This window comes from Hipposideros armiger, unplaced genomic scaffold (genome assembly GCF_001890085.2).
Source record: "Hipposideros armiger isolate ML-2016 unplaced genomic scaffold, ASM189008v1 scaffold_43, whole genome shotgun sequence".
NCBI lineage: Eukaryota > Metazoa > Chordata > Mammalia > Chiroptera > Hipposideridae > Hipposideros > Hipposideros armiger.
Genome location: NW_017731393.1, coordinates 625,685 through 645,561, shown reverse-complemented (window position 1 = coordinate 645,561; position 19,877 = coordinate 625,685). Strand labels below are relative to the sequence as shown.

General features: G+C 62.7%; 2 protein-coding genes across 2 annotated transcripts; one reads left to right on the top strand and one right to left on the bottom strand.

Moving 5' to 3' along the window:
* The first annotated feature begins 1,650 nt into the window (after window positions 1-1,650).
* ADSS1 (adenylosuccinate synthase 1) lies at window positions 1,651-19,597 on the top strand. The gene is made up of 13 exons (XM_019639295.1): window positions 1,651-1,935; window positions 8,743-8,845; window positions 11,202-11,264; window positions 11,834-11,884; window positions 12,214-12,280; window positions 13,335-13,442; window positions 13,538-13,619; window positions 14,324-14,450; window positions 14,956-15,110; window positions 15,853-15,977; window positions 17,740-17,837; window positions 18,984-19,133; window positions 19,208-19,597. Exons 1-13 carry the CDS (start codon window positions 1,744-1,746, stop codon window positions 19,258-19,260), a joined length of 1,374 nt encoding a protein of 457 aa, XP_019494840.1. The 5' UTR covers window positions 1,651-1,743; the 3' UTR covers window positions 19,261-19,597.
* On the bottom strand, window positions 2,179-8,736 carry LOC109381060 (translation initiation factor IF-2-like). Its single transcript, XM_019639296.1, has 2 exons — window positions 3,604-8,736; window positions 2,179-2,410 (listed from the first exon to the last, which is right to left on the bottom strand). The coding sequence occupies exon 1, from the start codon at window positions 8,084-8,086 to the stop codon at window positions 7,166-7,168; it is 921 nt and encodes a 306-aa protein (XP_019494841.1). The 5' UTR covers window positions 8,087-8,736; the 3' UTR covers window positions 2,179-2,410; window positions 3,604-7,165.
* Window positions 19,598-19,877: the final 280 nt, after the last annotated feature.

Here is a 19,877-nt window from a genome sequence, read left to right as displayed (position 1 = left end):
GGGGCAGAAGGAAGCACCGCCTCAGCTGATGTGACTCCAGCAAACGCCGCTCCGTGGCTCCACGTGACCAAAGGCTCAGCTTAATTTCATCTGGAAACAAGCAACGAAACCTCCAGAACCCTCTCGGCCCCTCCTACTATGATCCAGCCTCTTCCTCGTCCACCCGGGCACTAGGACTGTGCCCCAAATTCCCTCCTACCCGAAAACCCCCAGCCCCTGGCACAGCCCTGCCAGATGCCCCATCCTCAGCTGGCTGGGCCTTGAGTGGCATTCAGGGCCTCACGGCCAGCCTGGCACTGCTTCCCAGGGGCTGGTGGCCAGGGTGCTGCTCACTGCCCCCACCAGGCCGGCTGTCACCAAGGAGGCTGCCGACATGGTGCCTGCACCCCACACCCTGCCTGTAAGCCACATTGTGTAACCCCGCAACAATGCTGAGGGAAAGCAACTGTTGGTGCCCCTGTGTGAGAGGTGAGGGACCCGCACAGAGGAGCCAAGTGACCTGCCCAGGGTCAGAGGACGGGAGACAGAGGAGCAGCTGGGCAGCACAGCCCTCTGCTGGGGCTTGAGTCGTTCACTGTCCATGAGTGACAACCTGGGGTCCACGCCTCTCCTCCTGGGGAGCCTCTGGCCTCCCTGTCTCCAGCCTGGGAGCTCCAGGAGCCTCACCAACCCAGCAGCTCCAGGCCACTCTGCACCAAAAACCCAGGGTGGGGAGGGGTGGCCGGGCTCCCAGCCCTGGCGTGAAGGCCTAAGAGAGCACTGCTGCCCCCAGAGGACCATCCGTGTCCCCTTCTCCCAGCAATGGGGCTAGCCATGCCCAAGCCAGAGTCCACTTGGGACGTGTGTGGGGGTGGGTGGGCCAGGCAGTGCACCCAGCTCAGAACCCAGGAGCCCAGCAGACCATCACACACCTTCTCTGGGCACCCAGTCCCTCCACAGGCCTACGCAGGAAAGAGGTCTGCTCAGGACCTCAGGAGCCTTTCGGAGACCCTGGCCGCTCCCCTGCCCAGTCAGGTTACCCTGACAGCACAGGGCGGTCCCTTCTCCCCGGACTCAAGCTCTTGGGAACCGAGGGCAGCCCGGCTCTGGGATGGAGCTCGCGTGCTGGTACTGGCGCGGGCAGGCGCGGCCCTACAGCGAGCCCTATGCCAGACACTGGCCCCTGCCATATGGGGGGGGAGGGGGTAGAGGGGAACACGCTGTTCTCTCTCCCTCTCTCTTTCTCTCTCTCTCTCTCTCTCTCCCTCCCTCCCTCTCTCCGCGGCCACCAGAGGGCGCGCGCGCCGGTCCAGGGGACCTGGGTTCACCGCGGGTCAGGTGCGTGCCCCCAGCCCCGGGGTGTGCGTACCCTCCAGGTGGGGCGCAGAGACGAAGCTCCCCTTTTGCAAGGCGCACTCCCGCCCTGGAGGAGACCTCCGCAGTTCCGGGGACCCCGCAGGGCCCGCCGGGGCGGGTTCTCTGCGCCCAGGCCTGCCCCGGGGCGGGGGTCGCGAACGCCCCGGTGACGTTCGTGGGGCGCCCTGCCCAGGCCCGTGGGAGGGGCCCCCGGAGCGCGTCGTCAATGCTTGCGCCCCCAAAGCGCCCGCGGCCCACCTCGGCGCCTGGCGGCGGGGGCGGGACCGGAGGCCGGAGGTCAGCGAGCGTCACGGGCCCGCCCCCGCCCGGGGCAGCGCCTTTTAATGGCCGGGGCGCGCGGGTCGGCGGGCTCTCCGGCGGCCCAGCGCAGCGGACGGGCCGAGCAGCATGTCGGCGACTCGAGCCTCCAACGATCGGCCCTCCGGCCCGGGCGGCGTCAAGCGGGGGCGGCTGCAGCAGGAGGCGACCACGACCGGCTCCCGGGTGACTGTGGTGCTGGGCGCGCAGTGGGGGGACGAGGGCAAAGGCAAGGTGGTGGACCTGCTGGCCACGGACGCCGATATCATCAGCCGCTGCCAGGTGCGCCGGGGCGGTCCCCCACCCAGACAGACGCGGCCCCGTCCTCCCACTCAGACTCCGACACGCCTCTTGGAGTCCTTCCCTGCGGGGACACCTTCCCGGGGGCCACCCCCACCCACTCACACATGCACACAACACCCACTCAGGCCCTCACACTTCCCTCCCTGCACGAGACACCCCTCCCCCACTCCCTCCCCTGGGCCAGGGGATGAGCTATAAATACAAGTGTTGCTGAGTTGGGGACACCCGATCCTCAGGGGGTGGGTGGGGTGTCTCATGGGTGTGACACTGGGCCCTTCAGTGGGGGAGGGCGGCGGGGGACCTCAGCTTCCCTGAGGGTCACCAAGACACACCCATCCCTCATTCCCTCTGGCATGGGACTGGCTGACTCCACAAAGGGTTCATGTACCAAGAGGGCTGAGTGATGGGGGGAGGGGCTCTGTGGGTCAGCGACGCTTTTCTGGGAGGCGGTGACCTGAGGGGTCAACCAAGAAGGGAGAGAAGTAAGGGCATGTCAGTGGGAAGGACGTGAGGGAAGTCAGAGCAAGGACAGGAGGGTCCCGGCTGGACGTGGGGAGAAGGAGGAACCACGGACCTCTGGGCCAGGGTGACCCAGTGGCTGGCAGTGCCACGGAGGAGGCAGACACAGGCTTTGTCCCCTGAGGGCCCAGGACAGGGCCTCTGCCAGCTGCAGGCTGCTCTCAGCACTCTCTGTTCTGATGGACCCTGAGCTCTCCCTGGGGGGCCACTGCCCCATTGCCAAGGCTGCCAAGCCACACGTGCCACTGTGGGCTGACCTAGGGCTTGGACGCAAAGGGTTGGCTTTGGGGTGTCGGCATTGGAACTACTGGGGTTTGCTGCTTAAAACAGGGAAGGAATGCATGCCAAGCTGGGGCTCAGAGCCCTCTGAGACGGGGTGGGCCCAATGCACTTGTCCGGGGAAACCTCCACAGCCAGACCACTCCTGCTGGAGGCCCACAGTGGGTTCCTGGGAGGTGCTTCCTAGGACCACGGACGGTCTCCCACCCTGTCTCTGTCCTACGCCACTGAAAACAAGCCCATACACTCTCCTGAGAGCCCCAGGTGCCAGAGGCAGCTGTGTGCTACTGTGTATGTGAGGGTTCCTTGTCCCCCGAGACTGGTGCATGGTCAGTGGGCGGCTGCTCCTGTCCCCTCCTGCCCCCCCCAGCACAGGACACCCCCTCCTCCACCTGTGTGCTCCAGTGAGCCCACGGCCCTCCATGTAAACTGCCGGCTCGGGTCAGCCCATCTCCCCTCCTCGAAGTGACTTTGCAGTTAGTTACTCTCGATACCCTCCTGTTGATGCCGCCAGCCTTCCCTGGCTGTGGAGATGGCTCTGGAACAGAACTCTCCCTGCTCTGCCACCTGGGTCAGCAGGCCAGGCCCTGCCCACTGCCATTACTTGAAAGAGCTGCAGGTGGGACCAACCACAGGGGCCAGGCTAGGGCCTGAGTCCCATATGGGTGGCTGCTGAAAAGGCTGCAGCCGGCCAGCCCCCGTGACCGGGTCACCTGGCCTGTCACCTGGGCTTGGGGCCATCCCAAATGGTGGCTGCGTCCCCTACGGTTGCCCTGTCTCCATTCCCATCTCAGTCACTTGGGGCCTGTGGCCAGCCTGCACCCCAGGAGCCCCCAAGACCTTCCTTACCATCCAGTCTTGGGCCTTGGGTTCCTCCTGCCGTTCTATTCGCCTCCAGGACCCGTTTCCAGGGCAGCCTCCCTTCCTGTTTGCTAACTGTTGACCGCTGACCTGATGTGGTGTCCCGGTCCCCGCCCACGGCTGCCATGCCTTCTCACCCTCAGCAGCACTCCCCAGCCGCATTCAGGGCCTGTGGGGGGCTCCGGCGCCCTGCCTCGCACGGGCACCCCTCCTGCCCCAGTGCCACCTTCTCTTCTCACCCCCAGTCCGGCCCCCAGGGCTGGGCTGTGGCCTTGCTGGCCTGTGCCTTTCCTCTTTCGTGGCTTCCCGCTGTGGCCACCTCACAGTGACCCCGAGACCATCATCAACCGTCCTGTGCTGTTGTTCTCTGTGCTCTCTGCTGAGACACAGGGACCATGAGCTCTGCTCACCTGCTTTCTGGGAGTCCCTGCCCCTCTACTGCCCAGCTCCCCCTTTCTGTGCTCCTTCCTGCTGCCTGACCCCACCCCCCAGGCCCAGGCAGGAGCTAAGGGCCCGCCCACCTCACTGGCCATCACAGTTTCCCCTGCTGCACCCTGTCCCCAGCCTGGAGGTGGCCCCAGGTCCACGGTAGCCGGCTGTTCACTCCCAGCCGTTCCTCCATGTCCAGAGTTACCTTCGTCAGAGGCTTCTGGCCACTGAGGCAGGATTTAGAACCCACCCTTCCGACTGCAGTGAGGACGTCACCAGGGCTCAGTGTGCCCTCCGGGCTCGGTACAGGGCACCCTGCTGGGTTTCTCTTGGTTTCCACAGGAGCTTTTATGCCACCACCCCCCTCTGGCAGGGCTGTGTCCTGCCGAGGTCCCCTGTGAAGGGCAAGCCAGCCTCAGGCTGGTGGTGGAGAACTGCGGTGATGTGCAAAGTGGCCTCACTCATCAAGGGCCATGTCCTGCAGCTTGTCGGTGCTCTGGGGCCTCTCTCCAAGGGATCTGTTGGGGAACACGTCACCATGCCCCCCGGGCTGGTCCAGGGGCCTCTGGGGGCAGAGGGGCAGCTGCTTGGGGCCTGGAACGCCTGGTGTTGCTTCCAGAAGCAGGCCTCCCTCCACATCGGCACCCTCAGATGGCACTGGTCACCCACTGGAGAGCAGCTCCTGGTTTGGGTTGAATGAATGAGTGGCAGGAACCTGTTGGCTGGTGCCAGACCACGTGGAGCCCTGCATCACTTGCGGGGGGCCTTCGTGGCTTCACCCAGGCATCTCCACCCTGAGCACAGGCTGGCTGAGTGGCATGCACCATCCTGATGAAACCTGCCTCCTGCCGACCACCCACGGCTTCCGAGGGGCTGCCGACTCCCCTGCCCTCACCTCTCTGCTCCCTTTGTCCACTCGTCCTGCACACGGAGATGGAAGAGCTGGTTTCTGTCCCAGACAGGAGCTCACTTCCCTCGGCCCTCAGTGCTGACGACAGGGTGGGGCAAGGGGCTGCCTCACAGGGGAGAAAGCCAGGTGGGCCCCCCCTGAGAACCTAAGTGGGTGCTGTGTGGCCAAAGGAGCCATTCTGAGCCATGTGGAGACCTGTGTGGTGTGGGGAGCTGGTGGCTGAGTGGGTCATGCGGGGTGGGGTACCTGGCAGATCAGAGGTCAGTGGGGGGCTTCCAGGCACATAGGGTACGAGGCACAAGGGCTGTGAAAGGGGGCCAGGAGCAGGACAGACACTAGAGAGCGAGGCTGTGGACACACGTGAGCGACAAGGCCCACAGGCATAGCTCACTCCATCCCGAGAGTCCCACTGGTGTTGAAACTGGGGGCAAGGAGGGGCGTGGAGAGGCACCCCCAACAGGGACATCGGGGTTGGGTCTCAGGGCTGCACGAACCTTGGGGTGTGAAGGGGGGTAGCAGAGGCTACATGAGGCGGGAGGGTCTCTAGATGCAGGTGGGGGGGAGCATTAGGGTATGTGTTGCATGTCCCAAGGTCACCACTCAGGATCTCTGGGGACAGGCTGTGCACGGAGCTGAGCCCAGGCAGCCCCAGGACAAGAGCACCCCTGCTGGGCCTGGGCCCGCCGTCCCTGGGCTCCAAGGAGAGTGAGCCAGTCAGATACGTGCAGGGCCAGGAAGTTCAGAGCTGGTCAGACTCCCCAGTGGGCCGGCTTGGCTTGGTCCTGTTACCGTGTCCAGAAGTGAGAACACCCTCCTTTCTCAGATCCCTGCCAGGGAGGCAGCTGACATCCACGGGGACTTTGAGTGACTGGCCAGGCCAGGCAGGGGGCAGTGGGGGTGGCTTCAGCCCCCGGGGAGGCTTGGACCTGTGCCTGACCCAGGCTCCAGCCCACAGGGGAGAAGCCGGAGGGGCTACGGCCCGCCTCTGCGCCCCACCCCTGCTGACAGGGCCATTCTCCCAGGGACATGGAAGTGGGGTGCTACTGAGCAGATGGCGATGCTGAGGCCTGGGAATCCCCAGGACTGCCCTGAGGTCCCGGGAGTGCCCTGGCGCACTGTCACAGGGCACTGGGCATGCAGCCCCTGGAGACTGCACACCCGGGACAGAGGCTGAGAGCAGCCCCGGAGGTAGGGCCACTCCTCAGAGGCCTCAACAGTCCTCGTGTGTCTCATGGGGACCCTGGGCAAGTGCCCCCTCCATGTGGTTTTCCAAACCAGCCCACAGCCTGAGGGCGCAGAGCCATCCCCCCCCCCAGCTGACCGGTGCCATTTGGCCCAGCTGTCCTCGCCCCTGCAGACAGCAGCCAGGCCAAAGCCTGAGGACGGCAGGTAGTGTCCCTGCCCCGACCTTGTCACCAGCCCACGTGCAGCCTGGGGGAGCACAGACCAGGGTCTCTGGGTAGTCAGCAGGCCCTGGGCTCAGCACTGGGCTGGCTCACGCACCTGGGAGTGGACTGTGGCCTGACGCCTGGGCCCTGCAGCTGGCAGGGGTCATCTGATGCCCACTGGTCCACAATGGCCTGTGCCTGTTCCTAGGCACCCATGTTTACCCCAAACAAAGGTGGGGCTCTGCTCAGAAGCACTTCATGCCTGCGTGTGTGTCCTCGGGCCAGCAGACGTTGGTGCTGGGCACTCAGCAGGGGAGGGAGTCAGGGTGTCTGGGCTGCTCTGGCCCCCAGCCTGGCAGGCAGGACTCAGCTGTGGGCAAATGTGTGGCATACGGGGTACAGTGTCTACAGGGAGGCAGTCTGGCCTGTGCTCTGCCGCAAACCCCATTTTCTGGGGACCTCAGTTTTCCTTTCTTGTCTGTGGACACCGCGTGCCCCAGGCTGCGATTGTGGGTGCAACCGTGGGTGGAGAACCCTACTGAGGGGACTCACTACCCGCGTGCCCACACAAGGATATTGCAATGATGGGATCTCTGGGAGGGCACAGTGACACCACCACACCCGGGTCCTGCCAGTCACGCGTGGGCTGTCTGAATTCCCAGCCTCCCAAAGGACTGAACCAGCACCCCAGGGCAGGGCTTGGGTCTGCTGGAAGCGCCAGTGACCATTCTGATGGCCAAGGCTGAGCCCCCAGCCTCTCTCCCCGTCCCCAAGCCTGGCCCACGTCAGCCTTCCTCATCTCCCCTCCGGCAGCCCACGAGGCTCACCTCCCAGCACCATCTCTGTCCTCAGCCCCCAAGGCCTGGTGCCACCTGCCCACCCTCGCTTGTGGGGCATCCCTTCTTGGCCCCAGGCCCCCCCACCCCCTTTGCTCTCCTGCTCCCCCTGTCACTTGTGCAGTTCCCACAGCCAAGCACCTGGAAATCCCTGGGCCCCTTGGCCTCTGCTGACCACGGGGCGCCTGGGGAAACAGCAGGTCCGCCCTTGGGAGCCAAGCTGTGGGACACCCGGACAGCGGTGACCCCAAGAGTCTGAGAGGGCAGACCTGCTGTGCTCGGCCTCCACACCCTGGGTCAGCAGCACTGGGGACAGCCCGGGAGAGACCTCCCACATGCGTGTCATGAGCAGGCCCCCTGGTAGAATTGGTTTTCAGCAGGGCCCTGGAGGGCAGAGCAGGCAGGGGAGCGGGAGGTGGGTTAGGGCTCCAGCCCCACTGAATGCAGCGATGTGGACATGAGGCCCAGGAGGGAGTGCCCCTGGCCCGGGGCCTGCCGGCGTCTGCCCCTTGCTGCCCCAGGTGCCCCGTGCCGCCTGGCTGGGCTGCTTCAGTGGAGCTGGCAGACCAGCCTTGCGTGAGGAGCAGGTGCTCCCGGTGGGGGAGGAGGCCTTTCCTGCAGCCCTGCCTGGGGCAGGGTGGGCCCTGCAGGGCGCCTGAGGCCCCAGTAGCCTGCAGCCCACCACCCCTCTGCAAGGCAGGAGGACGGCAGGGTGGAGGCCCGGGAGATGCAGGCAGGCGGGTGGGGCAGGGCCAGGCTGGGCTGGGCTCTGAGGCCCTGGGGACAGAGCAGGCACAACAAGAGGCAGGTCTGTGGAGATGGGCCCCAGCAAGCTTGTGACCCTCCCTGGAGGGCCTAGTGCCCGCCATCCCTCTGCCACTGGACCTTCCTGGGGCTCCCCTACCCATCCCCACTGACCCCAACCCACGCTCAGCACAAGACCCATAAAGAGGAAAGCCTGTGGCCTGTGTGTCCCTCAGAACAGGGCTGGCCTCAAAATTGTGTTTTCCTCTTTATTCTTATATGGGAGGCTGGGCCCAAAGGGAGGGGTCCCTGCCGAGGGGGTGAGGGGCTCTGGCCCCACTGGCCCATCATGGTACCTGCCCCCCTCACCTGTCCGCCACTGTACAGCTTGGGCTGTGTGCAGAGCGGCAGTTTGGGCCCTGGGGGCCTGTGTGTGTGCCTCCCGGAAGGGTTGGGCCCCCTCATTCCTGCATCAGAGGAGGGACCCCAGAGGGGCTCTGAATGTCCCAGCTTCAGGGGCCTGCACTGAGACACCTCCTTGGGACATTGACACGTGCCCACGAGGCAGTCTGGTATTGGAACCAGCCCCTGCAGCTGTCCAGGGAGCCGGGCACTAACCCAGCAGAGCCCAGACACGCATCAGAGCCGACCACTGGGCCTGGCTGCCCAGGTCCATGCACGGACTCGGGGGACAGAACCGCCACCCCGAGCAGCCCAGAAGCGTCTCCTGAGTCCCTGCTGTCGGAGCTGGTCTCGCCAGCCTGCCGGGGTGGTCCAGGCCCCGGGACTTCTGGACACTCAGCCGGATCTCTGTCCCCAGGGGGGCAACAACGCTGGCCACACCGTGGTGGTGGACGGCAAGGAGTATGATTTCCACCTGCTGCCCAGTGGCATCATCAACTCCAAGGCCGTGTCCTTCATTGGTGAGTGCCAGGCGCTTTGCGGGAATCACGTGCTCCGCCCCACGCGGGAGCCTGTCCTCTGCCTGTGGGGCAGGTGGAGGTGCCGGGGTCAGAGGGGGAGAGGACGCAGGGCCCCGTGGAGCTCCCAGACCCCCCGGGGGTGCTGAGCAGGTCTGTGTGCGTGAACTGGGTGCGTGTGCTCCGTGCGTGTGCATGTCTGCACGTGTGTGTGCGTGTGCATGCCTATGCGTGAGCATGCCTGCATGCGTGTGTGGGTGCGACGGGCCTGGCTTCCTGCTGTGTGGATGGAGCCAAGCCTGTGAGGGGATGCTGTGTTTTTCCTGTCTCCTGCATGAGGGTCCATGCTGTAGAGAGATCGCGCTCCCCTCTGCAGCCCCCTGCCCCCAGCCATCACCCTTGCGCTCCCTGCAGGCACCAGTGACATTTTAGTGCCCCTGAGCTACAGCTGCCTCTAGGATCGTGAGGACCTCTCCCTCTCCATCCTCCTCTGTCCCTGTCCCTCTCTGCGTCTCTCTTTCCCTCCATGTGTGTATTTCTGTCTCCTCTCCTCCCCACTGTGGTCACAGGGCCTGACTGCCCGTCCTGGCCTCAGCTCCTTGTCTCCCTTACTCAGAGACGCTTGCTCTGGTTCCCAGGCCCAGGGGACATGCTCTCGGCACTTCAGTACTTTTCCTTCTGGCTCTTTCCATGACTCATCACACTGGTGACCCTTCTGCACCCGCCCCTCCTGCTCAGGAAGTCAAGGCTGCAGGGCCGGAGTGTGCCGGGTGATGGCGTAGGGGCCGGCCCCCTGCATGTGAGACGGGAAGGGGACTGTGGGCGTGGGGCTGCATGCAGTCGAGAGAACAGGGACACCAAGTGCCTTCTCCATGTGGGTGCAGACTCAGGCCCCAGCAGTGGGTGAGGACACACGGTGGCAACCTGCAGTTCGCATTGGAGACCCAGGCTGTGCTCCCAGCCTGGGCCTGGCAGGGCGGAGCCCTGCTGCAGGAAGCCCCCAGTGCCAGCCTATCTGCTGGGTCCCCGCTTGCAGGGCCCAGGAGGCACCGCTTGCTGGGGAGGGTGCTCTGCTGGGTCTCGAAGGAGCTGGGGACAGGTCAGGCCAGGCAGTCACCAGGGAGCGTGGGTCAGTGTGGCCAGACAGTGTCCAATAAGCAGCCTTAACAGAGGTGGACCATGCGGGAGCTCACACGGCTGTTCCTCAGCTTTCGGCGCCCCAGGCCCTTCCCATGTGGCCATTTCAGGATGCATGGCATTTAGGTGACCTTTTGTGCTTGGTGTGGCTTGCGTAGTCTCTGAGTCACTCCAGTCTGCACCCATGCCCTGTCTTCCTTGGCCAGCTTGTGCCACCGCCAGCCAGCGGGGACCAGCACAGGAGAAGGCGGCCCAGCCCAGCAGCTTGTGGTCTTGGAGGAGAGGGCAGCACTCAGCTTTACCTGCCCCCTCATGAATGTGCTGTGTGACCTCGGGCTGGTCTGCCCATGCGGGTTCCCCTTCGGTTTCATGGGGACGGGGCAGCACGGCTCCTAGGGGCCCGCTGGGCCCTGGAAGGGGTTGGGGTGCATCACTTCACTCTCCCGCTGTCCGCCATTCGAATAAACGGTGACCACTTCATTGGGCAGAATTCATGGGCCATGTAGCTCACTCACAGTTGTGCAGCCATCACCACAACTTGGTTTCAGAGCACTGTCGTCACCCCGAGAAGTTCCCCCGCGCCATTTGCTGGTCGTCTCCCTCCCACCCAGCCCCACCACCGCCCTCTGCTCCATAAACACTTCGGGCTGGGTTGTTTTGTTTGGACCTTTTCTTTTATTGTGATGAAATACACATAACACAAATGTCCCACCTTAGCCATTTTAAGTGCACAGCTCGGTGGCACTAAGCACATCCACACTGTCATGCAACCATCCCCACCATCCGTCTCCAGAACTTTCTCATCGTCTCAATCGGAACCTCTGTCCCCATTAAACACTCACTGCTGATCCCCCCGCCCCCAGTCCCCGCACCACCATCTACTTCCTGTCTCTGGACCTGACTCCTCCAGGGACCTCATATGCGTGGGTCACACAGGATTTATCCCCCTGTACCTGCCTTATTTCACGTTATATAGTGTCCTCGAGGTCCATGCGTGCCGTGGCAGGTGTCAGAGTCTGTCCTTTTTAAGGCTGGGTGACGTCCATTTGTGGATGGGCCCATTCTTCTTACTCATCGCCCGTTGTGGACACTTGGTGGCATCCACGTCCCGGCTGTTGTGGATGCGCCGCTGTGAGCGTGGGGTGCAGATTGCGGGCCATTCTAAACACGAGGGAGGCCCAGGGTCCGTGTTACAGTTCAGCCTCGTGTCTGTGTGTTGCAGGCAACGGGGTGGTCGTCCACTTACCAGGCTTGTTTGAAGAAGCAGAAAAGAATGAGAAGAAAGGTAGGTCCCAGTGCCCGGGGCAGTGCCCTGTCCCAGCCCCTGAGTGTCCTCAGCGGCCGTGCTGGCTGGCACCTCGCTGTGCATTTTCTCTGGCGGGCCAACCCTGCCTATAGAAAAGGACTTGGTTCCTGGGGCTCCTTGGGGACAGGGGGTAGGTAGGCAGTGACTGAGGCCACCACCCAGGCGCCCAGGTGAGCCGGACCCTGTGAGGGTGTCTAAAGGCAGGCTGACCATGAAGCAGCAGCCCTGAGACCCCAGAGGGTCCACAGAGGAAGCAGAGCCTTCGCCTCAGGACTCAAGTTCAGGGCAGGTGTGATAAACGCCTGTGGGAACCTGGCCTTGGCACCAGGAGGCGCTGCAGGTGGCCGGCCAGAGGCCCTGGGGGGATGTGGGTGGGCTACCTGAGGGGAAGGGTCTGGGACCGCCAGCGGGGAGAGAGACCATGAAGGGGGACCTGTCACTTGCTGCATGCCAGAGGTGACCATGGTGGCCCCTTGCAGAGTAGGGGGTGCGGGGCGAGAGCGGGTGAGGGGGCCAGCCTGCACCCTCACCTGTGCCTATTGCCGCAGGCCTCAAGGACTGGGAGAAGAGGCTCATCATCTCTGACCGAGCCCACCTCGGTGAGTGCCTGCCCTCCCCGCCTGCCCGCCCCTTGCATACTGACCCCCCGCCGTGGCCCTCCTCCCTGGCTGCACAGCCCCCCTAGCTCCGCATGGCCTCCCTGGGCAAGGTGGGCACTAGGTCAGGTCACTGTCCCCATGGCAGATGGGAAAACTAAGGCCCAAGGGGACTCACATGAGTTGGTGGGGAGCAGAGGCTCGATCCAGTTTGTCCCCTTTCCAACTGGCCCGCCGCTCCGTGGAGGCCCGGGTGTGTGGCGGGGCAGCAGGGGCGGCCTGTAACCCTCCCTCTGCTCCTCTCGCCCCCGGCACCCTCACTGGCCCCGCAGTGTTTGATTTTCACCAGGCGGTGGACGGGCTCCAGGAGGTGCAGCGGCAGGCCCAGGAGGGCAAGAAGTGAGTACCAGCGCTTCTCTTGGCTGCTTAGTCCACTAGCTGGTGTCCTGGGGGTGTGTCCCATCCAGTGTGACAGGAGGGGAACCTGCATCCCCTCAAAGCTCCTGGAGAACAGCCCCGTTAGACCCCAAAGCCCGAATGCACTGCCTCTTGCCGGGTCACCCCCGAGGAGTGCATGTGCTATCTGGCACCTGCCATGCCCGCTGCCACTGCTGGGATCCTGGGCCAGCCTTGACCCCACCCAGGGCCTCAGCTCCATATGCACCCAAATCCTGCCCCACAAGCACCTGATGGTGATACACTTGTCTACCAGTGACATTTGTTCTAATGAGCTGGGACTCGGTCACAGAACCAGGAAGGGACAAAGCAGACGAGCATGCACTACACACACGCGCGTGCACACATGTGCAAACACACACTAACACACGTGTGCACATATGTTGCATACCCATACTTTACACCTGTGTGCACTCACGTGAGTATGCACATGTGCACACTCACACGCATGCACATACACTAACTCATGTACACACACTTAACATGTGCACGTGCACACATGAGTATGTACACACACATGCACACACTCGCACACGTGCACACTAGCACTCTTGCGTGCATGCACACTCATGTTTTTACACATTCATGCGCATGCACCCTCACACCTGTGCACACATACTCATGTGCCAGGCAGTGGGTACAGGGTGGGCACAGCTGGCTGCCAGTCTGAGGAGGCAGCATCCTCAGTGCCAGTTGAGAGGGATGCTTGGTTAGAACGCAAATGGGACGGGAGGGCCCCATAGGCAACTGGGTCCCAGAGTGGAGGCGGCGAGATGAGGGGAAGGTTAGTTTGGGGCTCAGAACCATCTACCACCGCCCAGCCCTTGGGTTCCTGAGAGGTGGCCATTCAAGGAGTCTGGTCGGTTCTCACAGCCACCCAGCCCCTGGGTGCTGCTGCTGACATGTCACCCAGGGGAGGAAGCTGAGGTCTGGAGGGCTAGCAGGGACCCCAAGTTTCCAGGCAGGCTCCGGTGCTCACAGCCGCCCCCTCTCTCAGCATCGGCACCACCCGGAAGGGAATCGGACCGGCCTACTCGTCCAAAGCAGCCCGCACGGGCCTGCGCATCTGTGACCTGCTGTCGGACTTTGATGAGTTTTCCGCCAGGTACCTGCCTGCCCACAGCCCCAGGGACATGCTAGTGAGGAGGGGCTCGGGGATCCAGCAGAAACGAGGGGTCCCAGTCACTGTCACCTCTGCAGATTCAAGAACCTGGCCCATCAGCACCAGTCCATGTTCCCCACTTTGGAAATAGACGTTGAAGGTCAACTCAGAAGGCTCAAGGTAGAGCTGGGGCGGCCGGGCAGCGTGTGGCTCTAACAACTAGCCGACGTCCCTTGAACATGCACGGAGCACACCCGTTGCAAGGCATTATTACGGGGCGGCTGGCCTTCTTGGGGACCATGGCCGGCCATGGTCAGTCAGGAGGTCTCAGGAGGCCTGGCTCACCCGCCTGGCCCGGCTCTCACTTCCTCTCTGGGGAAAGGGCCCAGAACATGCTGGGGAAGGGAGGCCGGCACGGTCTTATCTGCGGCACTAGGTAAAGGTGAGAGGGGCAGGTGGGGTTGGGGACAGGCTGATGCCAGTGCGAAGCCCTTCTGGAAGTTTCCAAGGCTGGGATCCTACTGCTCGAGCCCTTATCTAGGGCTGTAAATGCGAACAGGAACGGACTGACGGACCCCAGTCATACTTGATGGGGCCCACCCTACTGACCCCATGTGAACTTGAATTACCTCCAAATATAGCCCCATTCTGAGGTCCTGGGGGTTAGGGCTTCAAAATATGAATTGAGGGGACACACTTCACCCCATTGTGGTCACTGAGAGGCCAGTGTTGAGTGTCAAGGACAAGACCCGGAAGAGGGTTGGTTGCAGACCAGTCCCCTCCCTGGAAAGGAATGTGCTGGCTGAGTGAGGCTGTCAGGAGGAGGCAGGAGCTGGGGGGGCCATGCCTGGGGCCCCCCGCAGCTGTGTTCCTCCCTCTCCCAGGGTTTTGCCGAGAGGATCCGGCCCATGGTCCGAGACGGAGTCTACTTCATGTACGAGGCGCTGCATGGCCCCCCCAAGAAAATCCTCGTGGAGGGCGCCAACGCGGCCCTCCTGGACATTGACTTCGGTGCGTTCCGACAGCTGATCCCACCGCTCCCCATTTCTTGTCGGCCAACATGGGGCGTGGCAGGGGCCCTTCTCAGACACGCTGCCGTCTGTGCCGCGGAAATGGTGCAGCTGCCCCTTGTACTTACTTCAACAGGAGGGGAAGCGGGGGAGAGGCTGAGCTGGAGATGAGAGGGTGGGAGGCAACAGGGACCCCACAGGGCGGGTATGGCAGGGGTGTCAGAGCCACACCTCGGACTGTCCCATGCGGGTCTCTGTACCACCCTTTCCCGACCCCAGGGTCACACCAGCAGCAAGGCCACCTGGTGCTGGGAAACCTCCCTCTCCTCCCACTCAAGACCCTGTGGGGGCCACTCCCCAGGAGGCCCCTCCAGCTGGCCCTGGAGACCCCTCCAAGAGGCCATGCAGGGGGCTTATCTGCCCTCTACCCGCTGCCCCAAGGGGCCCCTGGGCTGGGGTGACCTGTGGGGGGTGGCGGATGGTCCCCAACAGGTTCTGTCTTGCAGGGACCTACCCGTTTGTGACGTCATCCAACTGCACAGTGGGCGGCGTGTGCACAGGGCTGGGCATCCCCCCCCAGAACATAGGCGACGTCTACGGGGTAGTGAAGGCTTACACCACACGCGTGGGCATCGGCGCCTTCCCCACCGAGCAGATCAACGTGCGTCCCCAGCCTCGGCAGGGCCCCTTGGGGACACGGGGGGCCAGGCACCCATGGGGGTGCCTAACGAGATGTGTCTAAGGCTGTGTGTTCCGGCATCATGGCACGTGTGGGCTTACACTGAGAATGCACTGTGCACATGCATGTCCACGCTGCCCCGCTCCTTGGGGAGCTGTTGCAGGCCTGCAGGGTGCCCACACCCCCCTCTGAGCCCCAGTGTGGTGCTGCCCAGGGACCTCCTGGCTCAGAAAGGAATCCTCAGGCCGCCACCGGCCTGCCTTTGTCAGTCTGGCCTTGTGTCCTGGTGGCTGCGAGGGCGGGAGACCTTTGTTCTGAGCAGGTGTGCTTGAAGGCCAGAGTGGGAAAGGTAGCAGGCGGCTTTCCTGAGGCAGGGAGCACAGGGACAGGGATGGGGACCCCAGGGGAAACAAACTCATCCCCGCTGGCCTCCAGCTAAGCTGCAGAACAGGTCGGTTCTGCCCTCCCCTCCCTGCAGGTGGGAGCTGAGGGGGAGGAGGTGGCCAGGCTGCCTGTGTCTGCCCACCAGGCAGAGTCCGTCTGCCTTCAGGAGGGGGCAATCAGCCAGATGATGGGGCCTCAGCTGGGGGCCTCGGCCTGTGTGGAGGGAACTTGTCAGGGGGTGCAGCTTCCAGATTGCCCCGAGCCAAGGGGCGGGGGGTGGGGGGGCAGAGGGCCCGACGAGCAGGGACGGCCCTCTTTCACCTGCTCTGTTCTCACGCAGGAAATCGGAGACCTGCTGCAGAACCGCGGCCACGAGTGGGGGGTGACCACGGGCAGGAAGAGGCGCTGCGGCTGGTTAGACCTCATGATTCTGAGATACGCCCACATGGTCAATGGATTCACCGCGTAAGCAGCCCTCCCTCACACTTGTTGCCATGTGGCCATCCCAGTGCCGTCCACACCGGGGACCGTTCCGGACTCCCTGGACACCCCCAGAGCAAGTGGAGCAGGGGGTCAGGGCTCGGGGCCAGTCTCCCCCGTGGGCTGTTGTTACCCCATCTAGACCTTTCCACACGGCAGGGCCTGTCCAGGGCGCTCAGGGCCAGCCCTGCAGCCTGGCCCCTGTCTGCTCCTGAGTAGCACCATGAAGGCCAGAGGGCATCTTGGCACCTTGTAAGAGGCTAAAGTAGTTCATCTAGATATGGGGGTGGGTAAACCCAGAGCCAAAGGGCTACCCCCTTGTCCTGATGGACCCAACACACAGCTACCTGGGAACTGGCCTGAGCCAGCTGAACCTGGCAGTCCAGACCTAGGTCTGCTAGGGCTGGGGCTATGGGGAGGGGAGACTGTTCAACAATGTGTGACCGAGTACCAAAGGAGGCCATGCTGTGTGAGCTCTGAGACCCCGGATAGAAGCCCCGGAGCCGGCCAAGCAGGCCTCCCACAGGGGTCTCTGAGCCTAGGAAAGACCTGGCACTTTGAGATGCTTCTGTGTGCAGAGAGTGAGCTGGCTAAGGACACTGACAACGAAGTGGTGTTTGTAGGCAGGGCTGGGCTGGGCTGATGGGAGCTCCAGGGCCTGGCCTGTGCCAGCGGTAATTGTCCTACATTCAGTTTCCCTTGAACCACCAGGGTGACACCAGGCTTGTAAGACGGGTGCAAACCCCCAGGGGGGAAGGCCACCTTTAAAGCTCACCTGAGACCCACCCCCCACACACCGCATGGCAACAGTGGGAGTGGAGCTCTAGTTAGAACCGGAAGAGCTCTGTCTGAAGTTCTCAGTCCCGTCAGAGGGGCCTCCACAGGTTGCCACCTCTGTGAGCCAGGTCTCCCTGGCTGTGGGGCAGGAAGGTGAACCCGATGGTGCCAGGAGGCATGTAGCTGTTTCCCTGGTGATGTCCCCATAGGTGGCGTATTCCCGAAACTGACCTGGCAGCCGGGACTGTCCCTTAGTGACAGTCACAGGTCCAGCGACTCGGGACCTCCTGGGGTATGAGGGACTTTGTTCGAATGGGGGACTGGCTGCTTCGTCTTGAGTTCAGTGAGACTGGCAGGGCTGAGAGGCACCCGTCTGCCACGGGGTGAGAGCCCTCATCAGAGTGTCTGTTCAGTGCAAATGCTAGCCACGCCTCCTCCATGCCCATGGGGCCAGTCTGTCAACAGGAGGCCAAGGGATGCGAGGGCCACGGCCAAGCACATGACGGGGCATCACCAAGCACAGTGTGACCACGGGCTCGGGAAGCACAGGGAGACCTGGCCCTGAAGGGAGGAGGAGAGGAGACAGGAAAAGGGAAGGCACTTATGTGAGGTCCTGGGCGCTGGGCCTGGTGGGAGGAAGAACCGCCATGGTGGACACTGTCACCAGCATCCGTGGTGTGGACGGGCTGGGTGTCCATGGGGCAGCCTGGGGCAGACGGGCAGAGCAGCAGGAACGAGCTAAGGCCTAAGTGCGGCCAGGATGGAGGACGGACGTGGCGGCTGGGGGCCCTGGAGGGGAGGAGGGCCCGGGCGGCAGCAGGTGTGCCCAGCCCGCCGCTGCATTTCTCTGGGGGCGCCTCGCCGTTATTTTCTGTTCACTGAAATGGAGAAGTGAGGGGAGGAAGCCGGAAAAGCCATGAGCACACTGCCGACAGCGTCTCCACTTATCCCGTCTGTTGGTTTTGGACAGGCTGGCCTTAACCAAACTGGACATCCTGGATGCCCTGGACGAGATCAAAGTCGGCGTGTCGTACAAGCTGAACGGGAAGAGGATCCCCTATTTCCCAGGTACGGGCAAGAGGCGGCTTCCTCCGTGGGCGGCTCCAGCTGCTGTGGGTCGGACTTGGCCTGTGGACCCTGGAGACAAGGAGAAGGATCTGCCCGTGACGTGTGCAGAGCAGAGCGAGTGCTTGTCTGCGGACCCACCCGTCACATGTTCTCGCTCCGGTGGGGAGGCCTGAGTGGGTCTCAGGGCAGCTGCAGGTGTGTCCGTGGTTTGGGAAGCAGTCAGAGGGATGGGCCTGGGTAAGCAGGTGGGAGGCACACTGGCACTCACCTGGGGCCCTGGGCTGCAAGGTCTGCCTCCCAGAGCGCTGGACGCTCACGCAAGTTAGCAGATGTGGATTGCTCTGGAAAGCCTAAAGCTGTGCAAATAGGAAGATGACTATTTTACCTAACATCCTGACGGGGATTTCTGCTACCACACAGCCCTGCTTTTCAGAACCATGGAGGTGATGCTGTCTTCCTGGGTTTCAGTTACTTATGCACCCAGACCGGGGGTCACATTCTGACCCCACTCCCGCTGGCAGCTTCCTCCGCAGCAGTGGGCGGGCTGCCCTTCGCTCCCCGGGTGTGTAGACCCACCAGCGCCTCCTGGCTATGACGGGCAGGAATTGTGTGTGTTCTCTCTGCCAGTGTCCCCTGGCCCCACTGACCCCTGACCTTTGGAAGGGAGCAGGAGTATGTTGTGATCCGGGGTCCAGAGCCCCAGGGAGCATGTAAATGCAGAGGGGCCGAGGCTCGAGGACCCTCAGGGTGGATGGCTTATTCCAGCATCTTCCATCAGTAAGGAGTGGTTGGCATCTGCTGTGACCCTTGGGAGTCCCAGGACAGATCCCTCAGGACTTCCTAACACTTCAGAGGCCTGGAGCCCTTATCATTTCCAAGAGGGGTCCTTTGGTGCGCCTCAGCTGAGTCACCCGTGGACATTTCAGCAGAGCGTGTAGCAAATCTGCACGCAGGGTGGACATGACCTACTGATCTGAAAGGGGGATAACCAGTGTCTAAGAGCCACTCCCCGACCCTGAGGAAACCAAGCACGGTGACTTGCCCTCCTCGCCACTCAGCCCCCAGGCAAACAGGCCCTGGGCTGGGAGTCCCAGCTACCCAGCGTCTGCCCCACTGATGGACCTTGTCACCCTTGTGTGTCGCCAGCTAACCAGGAGATCCTGCAGAAGGTGGAGGTGGAGTACGAGACACTGCCTGGATGGAAAGCAGACACCACAGGTGCCAGGAAGTGGGAGGACCTCCCCCCGCAGGCCCAGGGCTACATCCGCTTCGTGGAAAACCATGTTGGCGTGGCAGGTGGGTGCCCTTGTCCAGCTGCCCTCCCCCCACCCCTGCGGCGCCCCGGCCTCAACGACCCTTTTCCCTTTCAGTGAAATGGGTTGGTGTCGGCAAATCAAGGGACTCGATCATCCAGCTGTTTTAGACAAAGACAGAGCTGACCCAGCAGGCCCCGCAGGTACCGGTCCCCACACCCACAGCTGTAGTCTGTTCCTCGGAGGCAAAACCAACATCATAAACAAATATGAAAACTGGTTCCTGGACTTTCATATTATTCCTTGAGCCTTCAGCTCAGCCCACTGATTTCTACGATGATGTTCAACACCCAGAAGCCAGCACTGTCCACGTTTTCAGAACCTTTACTGAAAGGAGCTGAGGTGCTCAAAACGCAGACCTTTAATATTATCATGTGGTTGTATGTCCGGTTGGAGCAGTTTGGCAATAAACATGTCCAATAGCCACTGGACGGTAGTGGTCATGCATGTTCTGTTCTGACCTTGTCGTTTTGTTTTGACTTTTAAACGCTAAAAAGCGCCACCGACACTTTGCTGTGACAACAGCCTGGGTGACGGACGTGTTTGGTGTCACAAAGCCAAGTGGTTGGTTTGCTCAGACAACAGAACGGAACCAGCCCATGAGAGACCGCAGCAGTGAATATGCTTTCCAAAAGCAAACATTTAAACCAATTTCACTCTAGAGCCCTGAGCCAGTCCCTGCCCAGATGGTGGCACGCATGGCAGCCTCTTATTGCAGTGGGCGTTC